This window comes from Thermobia domestica, chromosome 3 (assembly GCF_964235325.1).
Source record: "Thermobia domestica chromosome 3, izTheDome1.hap1.1, whole genome shotgun sequence".
NCBI lineage: Eukaryota > Metazoa > Arthropoda > Insecta > Zygentoma > Lepismatidae > Thermobia > Thermobia domestica.
This window is the reverse complement of record NC_137456.1, coordinates 61,770,995-61,783,523: the sequence shown is the minus strand read 5'-3', so window position 1 is coordinate 61,783,523 and position 12,529 is coordinate 61,770,995. Positions and strand designations below refer to the sequence as shown.

General features: G+C 35.9%; 2 protein-coding genes across 5 annotated transcripts in view; one reads left to right on the top strand and one right to left on the bottom strand.

The window, feature by feature from the left end:
* The window catches only part of LOC145680437 (uncharacterized), a 32,976-nt gene extending 25,693 nt beyond the window's left edge, over positions 1-7,283 (top strand). For both annotated transcript variants that reach the window (XM_081750968.1, XM_081750967.1), the window contains exon 7: positions 7,019-7,283. The gene's annotated coding sequence lies outside the window, so the exon portion shown is untranslated. The remainder of the gene's footprint in view (positions 1-7,018) is intronic.
* LOC145680436 (juvenile hormone epoxide hydrolase 1-like) overlaps positions 3,523-12,529 on the bottom strand; it is a 31,662-nt gene continuing 22,655 nt past the window's right edge. For all 3 annotated transcript variants that reach the window (XM_081750966.1, XM_081750964.1, XM_081750965.1), the window contains exons 4-6: positions 8,773-8,972; positions 7,283-7,517; positions 3,523-3,914 (exon numbers count right to left, since the gene is read on the bottom strand). In XM_081750966.1, the coding sequence (XP_081607092.1) occupies positions 3,692-3,914; positions 7,283-7,517; positions 8,773-8,972 (658 nt within the window). In that variant the 3' untranslated portion in view covers positions 3,523-3,691. The remainder of the gene's footprint in view (positions 3,915-7,282; positions 7,518-8,772; positions 8,973-12,529) is intronic.

Here is a 12,529-nt window from a genome sequence, read left to right as displayed (position 1 = left end):
TAGTCTATGCAGCAAGGAGCTCGCAATATCAACCTGCTTGCCTCTACGTCCAGAGGTTAAAAGAAAAATTTTCCTCTTCTGAGTGGTAGAATTTCGGGAGGGGGGAATTGAAAAATAGAAAGTTAACTAAGTGATAACACTAAAAATAATAATTATACTAAAAATAACCAGAATTTACAAAATAGTTTTTTTCAGTAAAGATAACGGCTCATAAAATCACTTTTCCACTTTTTTAAATAACTGTTTAGTGTTGGTTATTGGTTGGATTTGATTTTAGCTCCCTGTTAGCACCAAGGCTATATGAGACGTGGGATCCAAACCATATGGGCTCCCTCTCTGGATCGAACCCAGGTTTCTCTTATCAAAGCCGCGTTAAGCTAACCCTATAGCCACGCGGGAGGTCATTGATTAGGAGTTTAACTGGACATAAGCAAGTTATCCAGTTGTACAAGTAGGCTATATAGTAAAATTTTAGATCATTTATATCCTCCCCCCTCCATCGAGGCTGAGTTTTCAAAAAAAATTCAATATATTATTTATTATAAACTATACTCTGTTACAATGCACATCCAATAAGTCAAGTGCCTCCTTCCTTTATAGGAGCTACGTTGCACTCTCGCACATGAAGAAACAATATTCGTACTCCATGTGTCAAAGAGCCTCCATGTAACAAATTTCCAGATTCCACCTATACTCATATCATATCTAATACAAAACCTACAGTTTATGCGTCATAATTCAGTTTTCAAACTTTTGACATAAAAAAAAGTTAGTTTTCGTATAATAGGTTTATGGATAAAGAGCTTCAAACAAGTTTCTTGAAATCTCCATATATATATAAAATTGAAAATCACTATGTTTATGACTCTAAATCTCCTGAACCGCGCGACCGATCTCGATCAAATTTGTAACACGGATGAGATTCAAGGCTGGGCTGGTTTCAGACTATTCACTTTGATGGTATAACTGAGGGTGGGGGAGGGAGAGGAGGTATAAAAAGTAAATAAAACTTAATAACTCCTGAACCACTCGACCGATCTTTATCAAATTTTCAACATAGATGAGGCTCAGGCCTGGGATCGTTTTTATGATTTAAATTTGACGAAGCAACTTAGGGGAGGAGAAAGAGGGGATATATATATATATATATATATATATATATATATATATATATATATATATATATATATATATATATATATATATATGAAAATGAATTTATATAAGACTGAAAGTGACTATTTTTGTAGCTTAATAACTCTTGAACTATCCGACCGATCTCAGTGAAATTTTCAAGATACATGAGGTTTGGATCTAGAAACATTTTTGTTATTTCACTTTAACGGTAGATTATAGGGGAGGAGGAGGGAGAGGGGGACGTATAAATAAAAACTAATAAAACCTAATAATAGTGATTTGAACCACCCAACCAATCTCCATCAAATTTTCAACATATATGAGGGTCGGACCTCGGGTGTTTTCTGTCGTTTCACTTTGACGAGTCAACCTAGGGAAGGGGGAAGATATATGTAAAAAAAATAATAATAATAATAAAAAAAATGACTGCCTTTGTGACTTCATCACTCTTGAACTACCAGACCGATCTCAATCAAATTTTCAACATACATGAGTTTAGGGGCAGGGATTACTTTAGGCTATTCACTTTGACGATGTAACGTAGGGGAGGGGGAGAGAAATTTAAAAATGATCAAAAATGATCGATATTAGTGCTGAATCCATAGTTTTCGAGGTTGATGAGAGAAACAGTGATACTTCTGATGTTGTTTCAATCCAAGTTCAGCCCTGATAGTTGGGAAGGAGGAGGGTACAACAAAGGGGAGGAAGATAAACATTTAAAAATGATCGAAACTTACTAATATTAGTGTCGAATCCATAGTTTTAGGAGGAGCTGAGATTAACAGCGACAATTTTGATGCAGTGTGCCACTTCACGGAGGAGGGGGAGGGTAGCTTTATATAATAATGATGGAAAATGACCAATATTAGTGTCTACTTTTCGGGATCATTCAGATGATCAATGACATTTCCGATCCGGTTTAAATCCAAAATCAATCCCGCCACTTGGGGGAGGGGAATATATATATATATATATATATATATATATATATATATATATATATATATATATATATATAAATCATCGAAAATGCCACTATCAGTGTCGAATTTATGTTTTTTGGGGTCGCTTAGATGAACAGTGAACAATGATACTTTCGATCCCGTTTAAATTCAAATTCAACCTTGCAATTTGGGGGAGGGGGAGGAAGATATTTAAAAAATATTACCGATATTAGTGCTGAATCCAAATTTTTTGTGGTCGCTGAGCTGAACGGTGACACTTCCGATGCCATGAGGAGTTATATATATACATATATGATCAAACATGACCGATATTGGTGTTGAATCTATAGTTCTTGGGGTCGCCCTGATAAACAGTGACACTTCCTATGCTGTTTAAATCCAAATTCAGCCCCGCATCTTGGGGGAGGGGGAAAGAAAAATACATAAAACTGATCAGAAATAACCCATATAAGTGTCGAATCGATAGTTTCCGGGGTCGCTGAGATGACGGGTGACACTTCCGATCCCGTTTGAAATCAAAAATGAAATGAAATCTTTAAGTTTAACGCCCCACGGTTATGCCGGTTAGGCTAAAGGAGACGGTGATAATGAGAAATGAGTGAAATGGTGGAATGAATAAAGTGGGAGAAAACGGGAGAACCCCGAGAAAACCCACAAGCACGGTGTTTGTCCACCACAAAGTCCACACGGCGCGAGCTGGAATCGAACCAGGGACCCCAAGCACCGGAGGTAAACGCTCTACCACTGAGCCCCCCCCCCCGTTTAAAATCAAATTCAGCCCCGCAACTTGGGAGAGGGGTAGATAATAAAATGATCGAAAATAACCCATATTAGTGTCGAATCCATAGTTTCCGGGGTCGCTGCGATGAACCGGTGACACTTCCGATCCCGTTTAAAATCAAATTCAGCCCCGCAACTTGGGGAGAGGGGTAGATAATAAAATGATCGAAAATGACCAATATTAGTGTCGGATACATGGTTTTCGGGGTCGCTGAGATGATCAATGATCTTCCGGAGCTGTTTAAATCGATGCCATTAAAAACGAAAACAGCATATTTCACGGGTACTAAACACATGAGATATGGAGTTGTGCATTTAAATTTTCATTTCAACGCAGCGAAGCGGATAATATATGCTAGTAAAAATATAAAATGATGTTTCTAAAAACATAAATAGTCAGTGACGTTTGCTTTTTTGCTGTTTTCAAGATGATTCTATGAAGTAGGATATTTCTATATTTTTTTCAATTTACAATGTTTAAAAACACATACAAAAGAGATTACAGGAATAGCAAGAACTTATAGTACAATCATGCATTGTGTATGTTAAACAATTCACACCAGTTACGGAAGTAAAGTTGGTTTACTGTGATTGAGAATAATCCCTGAGAATTCTTTAACAAGGTTATAAATGCAACGACTTGAAGATATTTTATTTTATTCGAAACAACTCAACAGTAGATTTTATTTTTTGAAAGCGAAATAACTTTCACATTCCTTCTTTGTGTTATCACAGAAATCACATATAACATATTTTTATTCAGTCTTGTACTTAATTCTTGCGCAACTTTGAAAATAACATAAAAATATTTATGGAGTTCTTTCTTTTACTAATGATTTCTCTATTAAAGCAACACTCTCCCACAAATCTTCTGCAAATAAATCTGGCTCTTCAAATGCTGCAAAATGTCCTCCTCTGGGCATGCTGTTGACTCTTAACAAATTATAATACTTATGACGAAGAAATGATTCTGGCATGTTCAGCATTTCGTTCGGATAATTGGAACAGACTGTAGGTACATAAGTAGGAATGCTAGAAAAAAAGAGATTTTTTTTTAACATTAAAATGTTTAACACATGTTAGACTTTGTAGTAGATAACATTTTAAAGTATTCTTTTTAATACCAACCCTAAAGCCAAACGATTGCTCCTATAATATACTAGTAATAACTCGATTGGCACATTCGTAACTTAAATAAGGTATACTGCAACCACAAATATAAAAGATACGCGATGAAATGTTAAATTTCCTTAGCATATCATGCAATTTCCTGTTGTTGGAACCTAGATTAACATACCTGAACGTCATAGCATATAAGGAGCAGCTGATAGGTTCGCGGCCTAAGTCATTAAATTAAAAGAAAGTTGCAATTTTAAAAAATCTCCATATAATCTCCCTCTAGTGAATTGCATTTTTCACATCGGGAACATAGAGCTTTAATACCATGAAAGAAATAGTTCTTTCTTTGCTTTTAAAATGGTTTTCTACGGGCGCCTTGAATTCGTTTCCATCATCAAATTTCCGGCCTCGTAACTCCTTTTCCATATTGGAAAAAAGAAAATAGTCGCTCGGGGCCAGGTTTGGGCTGTAGGATGGCTATATGACGTATTTTTTAAAGCGTACCTCAAAAACAGCCTCCGCGCCTGAGTTTCCCTGTCGTTCCTATAAGACTGCCTACGAACTTGAAGCAATAAATATGCGTAATATTGACTACTATCGTAGTCTCCGTTGGCAGATTATCGATCAGTAAAATAACTTCGCAATCCCAAAAAGCAGTCGCCATAAGCTTTGAAGCCGAGTTTTGATTCTTGAATTTCTTTGGTGGTTTTTCTTCTTTTTTAATCCACTGAATAAACTCCTGTTTCAAATTCGGATCAGATTGACGAATCCAAGTCTCATTTACAGTTTCGGGCGCAAATTTCGTCGAGATTGTCTCCGGCTAATTAAAATAAATACTACTATTTAGTCGTCGTTGCTTGTCGAGCGACGTAAACATTTTCGCAAACCCAGCGCGCGAATTTTATTTTCTCCGACCCGTTTTTTACTAAACTGCAACTCTTCCGCTATCTGCCACAATTTTGTTCTTCGGTTGACCAGAACTAAATTTTCGACTTTTGCGATGTTTCCTTCAATGACTACCCCCACAGGACGCCCTGGACTGGAGTCATCTTCACAGCTCTCTCTCGCCTTTGAAATAAGTGGGCCCATTTTTTGGCCATTGTATACGAAGTTCCAGAGTCCTTTAGTTTTGACAATGTGTTTTCAAAAAAATTCTTTTGGCATTTTTCCTTTTTTTCACGAGGTATTTTATCATGTGAGAATTTTCGGATTCAGCTGGCATGGCGATTTGTCCTTCCACAGATTTTGTGCCGCCATTTCTCACGGGCGCGCTCGAACGAAATTTTTTCGGCCTGAAATCCTTTCATTTCGTGATTTCTAACGATATGATAAATTTAGTTAAGACTGCACACATATAATGGGAAATATTGAGGGGGAAATATGTTAAAATGGAGCTAAAGAGCTCCGCTCGCTGAAGTTCGTCATTATCACTACCAATGGATTTTATTGTTATAAGTGGAAACCATATGCTTGTTTGCGTGATAACTTGATTTGTAGAGATAAATACGAATGAAGTTCTAAAAGTAAACAGATACGAAAAGGTATCGGACAGTTTTAATTATCACTATGAACTAATAGAGACAGAATGTCGAGTTTTATGCCCTTTCTCGACATCATTATCTAGTCTACGTGCAGTGTTACACATTTACCTCACAGTTTTTTGGTCTGCCAAAGGCCGTCATTATAGAACTCTGCAAAACTGCATGTAAAATCGTTGTTCCACCTCCATTATGACGTAATTTATCAAAATGACGACACTGAAATGGACTCTTCATCAGTGGCAACATGAGTTGAGTTGATTTTGAGTTTATCGTCCCGTTCAGCAGCGAGGCTATATGAGACGTGGACCTACTGATTAACGCGGAATCCGAACCACATGAGCTCCCGCCGGGAATCGAACCCGGGTCTCCCGCGCCAAAGGCGGTGGCAACATGAAGAAGTCAATTGGTGCCAGATGAGGAGAATAGGGCAGGTGGGGTAATATTTCATCTAGCAGCATGGGATGCATGAGCATGTGCATTGTCCCCAAGGAGGCATATTTCTTTCCTGAGTATACACAATGTTTTTGCTTAACAGCATCTGGTAACTTCCTCAGAAGTGAGAAGTAGTATTTGCTAGTAATAGTATTATCCTTCTGAAGATAGTCTGTAAGGATGATCCCACAACAGTCCCTAAAATCAAAAGTATGACCTTACTAGCAGACTTTAGCACTTTTGCCTTTTTTGGGGAAGATAAGGATGAATGTTTCCACTCCTTGCTCATCTCTTTTGTCTCAGAATCATATAGGTAGATCCATCATTCATCTATAGTTATCAGACGGGAAAAAGTCATCCTCATCTTGCTCCAAAAGATACAAGTGACTCGACATATCACGCCGTATGTCTCCAAATAGGAGTCACCAAACGCGGAAACCAACATGCGTGCAATTCTTCATGAATTATTTTCCACAAACTACCATAACTGAGTCCATTTTGCTAGATGATGTTATAGATGGTTATTCATCGGTCTTTCCAGGATCAGCTCTTCGATTTCCCTCACTGTGACGGCGGTGTCTGTGACTGATAGATGTCCAGGTCTTAGGTCATCTGTAAGGAGCATGTGACTTGTTTTGAAATTCCACTTCCATCTCACGAGAATGTCATAGGATGAACAACCACCACCATACACAAGCTTTATTCATCATAAATATGTCGGGATTGTATCCCTTCAAACGCAGAAACTTAATCACGCTACGATATTCTACCTTTATCTTGTACCATACTGACAACTAGTGCCATCTGTAAGGAGAGTAACTGATATATAAGTAAGGTGCAATGTTTATACAGGTCAAGTTATATAAAAAAATCACCCAATAATTTCTAGGAGATAATTAAAATTTTCCGATACCCCTCGTACTAATCAGATGTAATATCTATAGTAGATTACCTAGTGGTAGTTGGTTGTTTATTAATACTTAATACTTCCGTAATATTTACTATTACTTCATCTTATTTGAAATTAATCACTTGACTTTCTAGGTCGAAGATATATATTTTGGTAAAAGAAGTGGAGTAAGAAATGTCCGTTACTCTGTCATTTGTTTGAAAGGACTAAAGATGGTTCAGGCTGGTCAGCTCGAACAAGATTTCACCTTTTTGTCAATTAATGATAACTGTCTCCTGCTTGGGTCAAATATCTTTTTCCACTGAAAGGAATAGAAATCCAACTTGGAGAACTAGCAGTGTACAACCGATTAAAATTTATAATTTAATGCAAGTATTATTCTCTACATTTTCTCTTACTTGTCTAAACTATATGTGATGTATTTGTGGTTCAGCGTCTCACTGTATAGTCGCATGGCCGTAGTGATGGAATTGGTAACCCAGTAAATCATAACGTTGTCCAACAGACCCTCCAATGAATATTTTTGTGTCAATCCTCCATCCGGTAAGTTTTTCCATGTTTGATTGGTCCATGTAGAAAATTTCTCCATGAGATATGCAGCCAATCCAATCGGTGAGTCAGACAAAGCAACTCCTACAGAAAGAAACAAGGCAATGTAATGTGAGACAAACATCTTGCCACAAATATAAGTATACTGAGCGACACGTGTAGTTATTTATGTCATATTTATGTAGAGGATGTGAAATGGACTCAACTTGTATGATAAAGTATTTATATTATTGTTGATGCATTTTACAATTATTTTAATGATAATATAGGTCTACACATTCTACTATAAAACTTGTAATATTTTCATAAATACTTAATAAAAATAATTAACTTATTTATTAAATGTATTAAGTACTACATAAATTACTATAAAAATTATATGAAATTAATCTCAGCAATGTAAATTGCAGCTTTGAAATATTGTACAGAACTTATTTAAATTGCTTTATTAAACCTCTGAATTTTGAAATTATTGTTAAGAATAGCACAGTGATAGTTCTGAATTACACAATTTAAACTATGGATAAACACAATTTAATACAATCCAATTAAGGGATTCTTTTTTTTTTAAGATAACTTATTACAGCACCTGAAAATAAATATTTTGGAAGGATAGATAACTATTTTGATACGTTTAATGACTGAATGAAAAGGTAGACAACATAATTTGTCTCTTAATTTCTTTCTTGCTATATATCTATATCTATCTATCTATCTATCTATCTATATATATATATATATATATATATATATATATAAACAAGATGTTTCTGTTTTCTATGTCTCTAAGTTAATTAAGATTACCCTTACATTGATGACGAACGCAAACTTAACAGCAACTATCAACCACGTATCTTTTGAGAATCCCACAGTTTAAACTTAGTGTTATTAACCAGAGGAAGTCCAACGAGGAAAACTACTGGATTTAGTTTGGGAAAATATAAAAAAGGATAATCTTTGTGAAGAAAACTTATTTGGGTACCTGAGAAGCTGAAAAACAGACCCTGTTGATTGCTTCTGTTTAAACATTATCCGCAATACAACTACATAACACCTTGGTTTTATTTGTAAAAGTTATTTTTACTTTTAAAATAGTTCTATTTCTGGTCTTTCCGGATAATCCCTCATGTAGTCTCCTTGTCTGAAGAGTAATGCTTATTATAAATATTTTACTGGCAGAATTTATGTAAAATCCTGTGATGACTAGCTAAACGTTTAAGTTTAGAAGCTCTTGAAGTTGGTAATTACTCCATACTTCGTACTTGCTTCATATCTAAACATACTGGACGATTCCGATATTAACTTTATTACTTCAAAAATTTACAATTTCAGAACTTACCGACAGTATCTGGTTTCGATGCTTGTAGATGTAAATATCCTGTCTCTTCGAGGGCGAAAGAAATAATCTTGCCAACAGGATACAGTTTTTCTGCTAGTTGATTGTCCATGAATAGTGAGGGCCAAAACTGACCAATTCCTAATTTCAGATGTACGCCGATTGTATTAGCAACGCAAAAGTTGGCATGCATTCCACGAACACTGCAACAGACAAATGAAAATAATGAAAATTAAATTAGAATAAACCAATAATGTTTCCAGAAGTCTACATACACAAAGTTTTGATATATATCAACCTCACAAGTGCAATTCCAAATTATCAAAAGACTGAAATTAGATTTACTATCAATCTATTTTGTAATTCTGGTTTCATCAAGTGCTACGTGGGAAGAAGGGAACAGTTCTGAACACAAAATTTTTCCAAAGGTGGGAGGGAATGAAAAGACCGACACGTAAGAGAAGTCGCAAATACACACACACACCTTAATGGACATAATATTTCACGTAAAATAACACTTTTGAAAATGAAATCTTGAAGTTTTACGTCCCACGGTTATGCCGACTAGGCTAAAGGAGACAGTGATGATGAGAAATGAGTGAAATTGTGGAATGAAGGAAGTGGGAGGAAACGGAAGAACGAGAAAACCCACGCACACAGTGTTTGTCCACCACAAAGTTAACTTGGCGCGAGCTGGGATCGAACCCAGGACCCCGTGCACCAAAGGTGAACGCTCTACCACTGAGCCACCGCGGCCCCGAATAACACTTTTATTTAAGCACATTTCGTAACTTCAGTAATTACAGTAAGTAACTATATTAAATACTGATGTATGTGTGTAACTAAGCAAATCTAATATATTTTGACATGTATTTGAAAGAACCGAACCGCTTTCGATAATCCAAGTGGGCAATTGGCTCCAGCTGTGGGTGGCCATGGTTCTGAAAGCCTCGGTTATACAGGATGACACAATATAAACTCCCACATTTTAAAGGTAAAAGCATTGCAGATAGAAATGTGTTTATTCAAAAATACAAAAGGGTATTGAAACCAGAATGTAATCGCTTTGTTTGAATTTGAAATTAAACAACTGACAATACAATTTGAAAATGATTTCTGAACGCTACAGTCTGTAATTACTTAGTATTCTCAGACATATGAGCACTTTTAGGTCGGCTAGATTATTTTTTTCAACACTGAGCCCATTGTTCGGAAATTCTCAATACAGTGCAAGTTAGTCGTACGTGCAATAACGAACTTTAAGCGACAAGCTCTTTGCACAGTAATCACAGAACTGCTGCTTTTTTAAAAACCTTTCAAGCGCATACGCGCAATGAGCTCCAGACCAAACCGTACTGACTGAAACCAGCAGTGGAATGATAAGGAAGGAATGAACGCTTATCTCGCCCTTCCACTAACAGCATTACAACAGATAAAGAAGTGGGGGAGGAGATTATTTGGGTATTATTGACAATACCATATTGTCAATTGATGTATAATTTCAATGCACAAGAGAACAGAGTGTTCAAATCAGAACAAAGCAAATTACAAACTCTTATCAATAGCATTTTATATTTTCGAATAAATAAGTTTCTATCTGCGATACTTTTTGATGTATTACTCTTTAAAATACGGAAGGTTTCATTGGGTCACCTTGTACTATGCTTAACAAGTGTGAAATTTAGAACAGAGAAAATTGTTTTATGCTTTCTACGGCTCCGCAATCACAAATGTTCTATATGTAGTCGCATGCCAAGTAAACAAACAACAGCAAAAGAAGAAATGGTGTTAGCTTATGTAGTGTGTACTACTCGTAGATGTTGTAACTTCAGGATGTTCTCTTAATAAATTTCTAATACACCGAATTTAAAACTGTTGAATGACTAGTTATTCAAATGGTCCAAATCAAATGTGCTCTGCAAAACTATCATGACAGATATGAAGGCATATGAGAGAATATCGTAAATTTTAATGCACGGAGATTAATTTGGTTACATAGAAATCTGGACTACACGATGCACTCTATACGGACCCATAGCATGCACGAACCATGGCTCTTGCTGGTTAATGATATTAATTTCTTCTCGGTTATAAACATGAATAACACTTAAGTGAGAACAGTGAGATTATTATCTCTGTGAAAAGCACAACAAAAGAAGATTAAAAAAAAAAATAGACAATGCTAGGCTGATGTATTACCTACTTAAAGAAGTAGAACGAAGGTTTTATTTTGACGCCACATACAGATGAAGTATTCCGTATGGCAAGTGTATCTCTACCTATTGAAGTAGATGGGTGAAATATAGGACAAAAAGGGAACGTTGTAATTCCTTTAAAAAAAAAAAAAAAAAAAAAAAAACCGCAGACAATAATATCGAAAGTTCCGCTAACCTAAGGAGAGAATTTTTCCTATTCCTGGGTAAGAAGGAACTGAATCATAAGGGACTTGCTAAAGGGTATGTTGGCAGGAAAGAGAGGAAGAGGGCGAAAAAGACTACAATTAATGGACGATATCAAAACAGAGGAATCGTACGTGAAGAGGAAGAGGTTAGCGGAAGACCATGGAGCATGGAAGCTTCTCAGTTGCAGCAAATGACCTGCCAATAATGGCAGAATACCTATGATAATATACATTAAATATTAATTACAAATTTTGATGATTTTTTTTATTTTATTTTAAAAAAGCCTCAATTACGTTAATGCTTTGCCCATTATCCAGATTAAAGATGAGTATTTTCGTCACACACACCCTAGAGTACGATAAACTAAATTCAATATCAAGGTCTGCCTTTTCCTTTTAAAATAATCTTCCTATGTTAACCTCTGAATAGAATTAGATAAACCTTTATCTTTCTGGAGGTCAAAGATCTAGGACAACTAATATTTGTAGACCGACAGAATAGACGGCAAGTTATATGACTGAAGTATTGCACGAAGTCTGCATTAACATATTACACGACACTGAATCATTCTTTATAATTACAACTACAGATTAAAGTATTCTAAACATGTAATTCATGTTACGTATAAGTTGATTTTTTTAAAATAATAAAATCTGAAGATCATTACCATACTTGCTTATCACATCGAAATATTTCAGAACTTATTTGTCAATAGCGTTGGCTGATTTAATAGAATTTATACTGTACTCTAGAACTTGTTGAAACATCTAGTACGAGGAACTAACATTAATTTCAAAAATGAGATTAACAAATGAGATGCAGACACGATTGGTTAGTGATAGAGCGATCACTTGTGGAGCGAAGAGCCTCTGGTTTGATCCCAGGTCATGTAACTTTGTGGTGGGCAAAATCGTGTCTGATGGTTTTCTCGGAATTCTCCCATTTCTAGCTCATTCTCATCCTACGAATTCTTTCAAAATCATTCACTTTCAGTGATAATCCAGCCTACGAGGCATAAACGTCGTATTTAAAATAGTGGTGGGCACAAAAACCGGTTTTTCGGTTTTCGGTTTTAGAAAAACCGAAACCGGTTTTTGAATTTTTTCAAAAAACCTGTTTCGGTTTTTCACCGAAACCGGTTTTGGTTTTCTTCAAAATCGGTTCGGGTTTTCTCCGAAACCGGTTATCGGTTTTCTCCAAAACCGGTTCGGTTTTTTACCTGGTCCGGTTAAGGTTTTCTTCAAAACCGATTCCGTTTTTTTTTTCAAAATTTGTTCTATTTCTGACCAGAAAACCGAAACCGAACCGGTTTGGAGAAAACCGAGATGTCGGTTTTTCGGGTTTCGGTTTTTATAAAA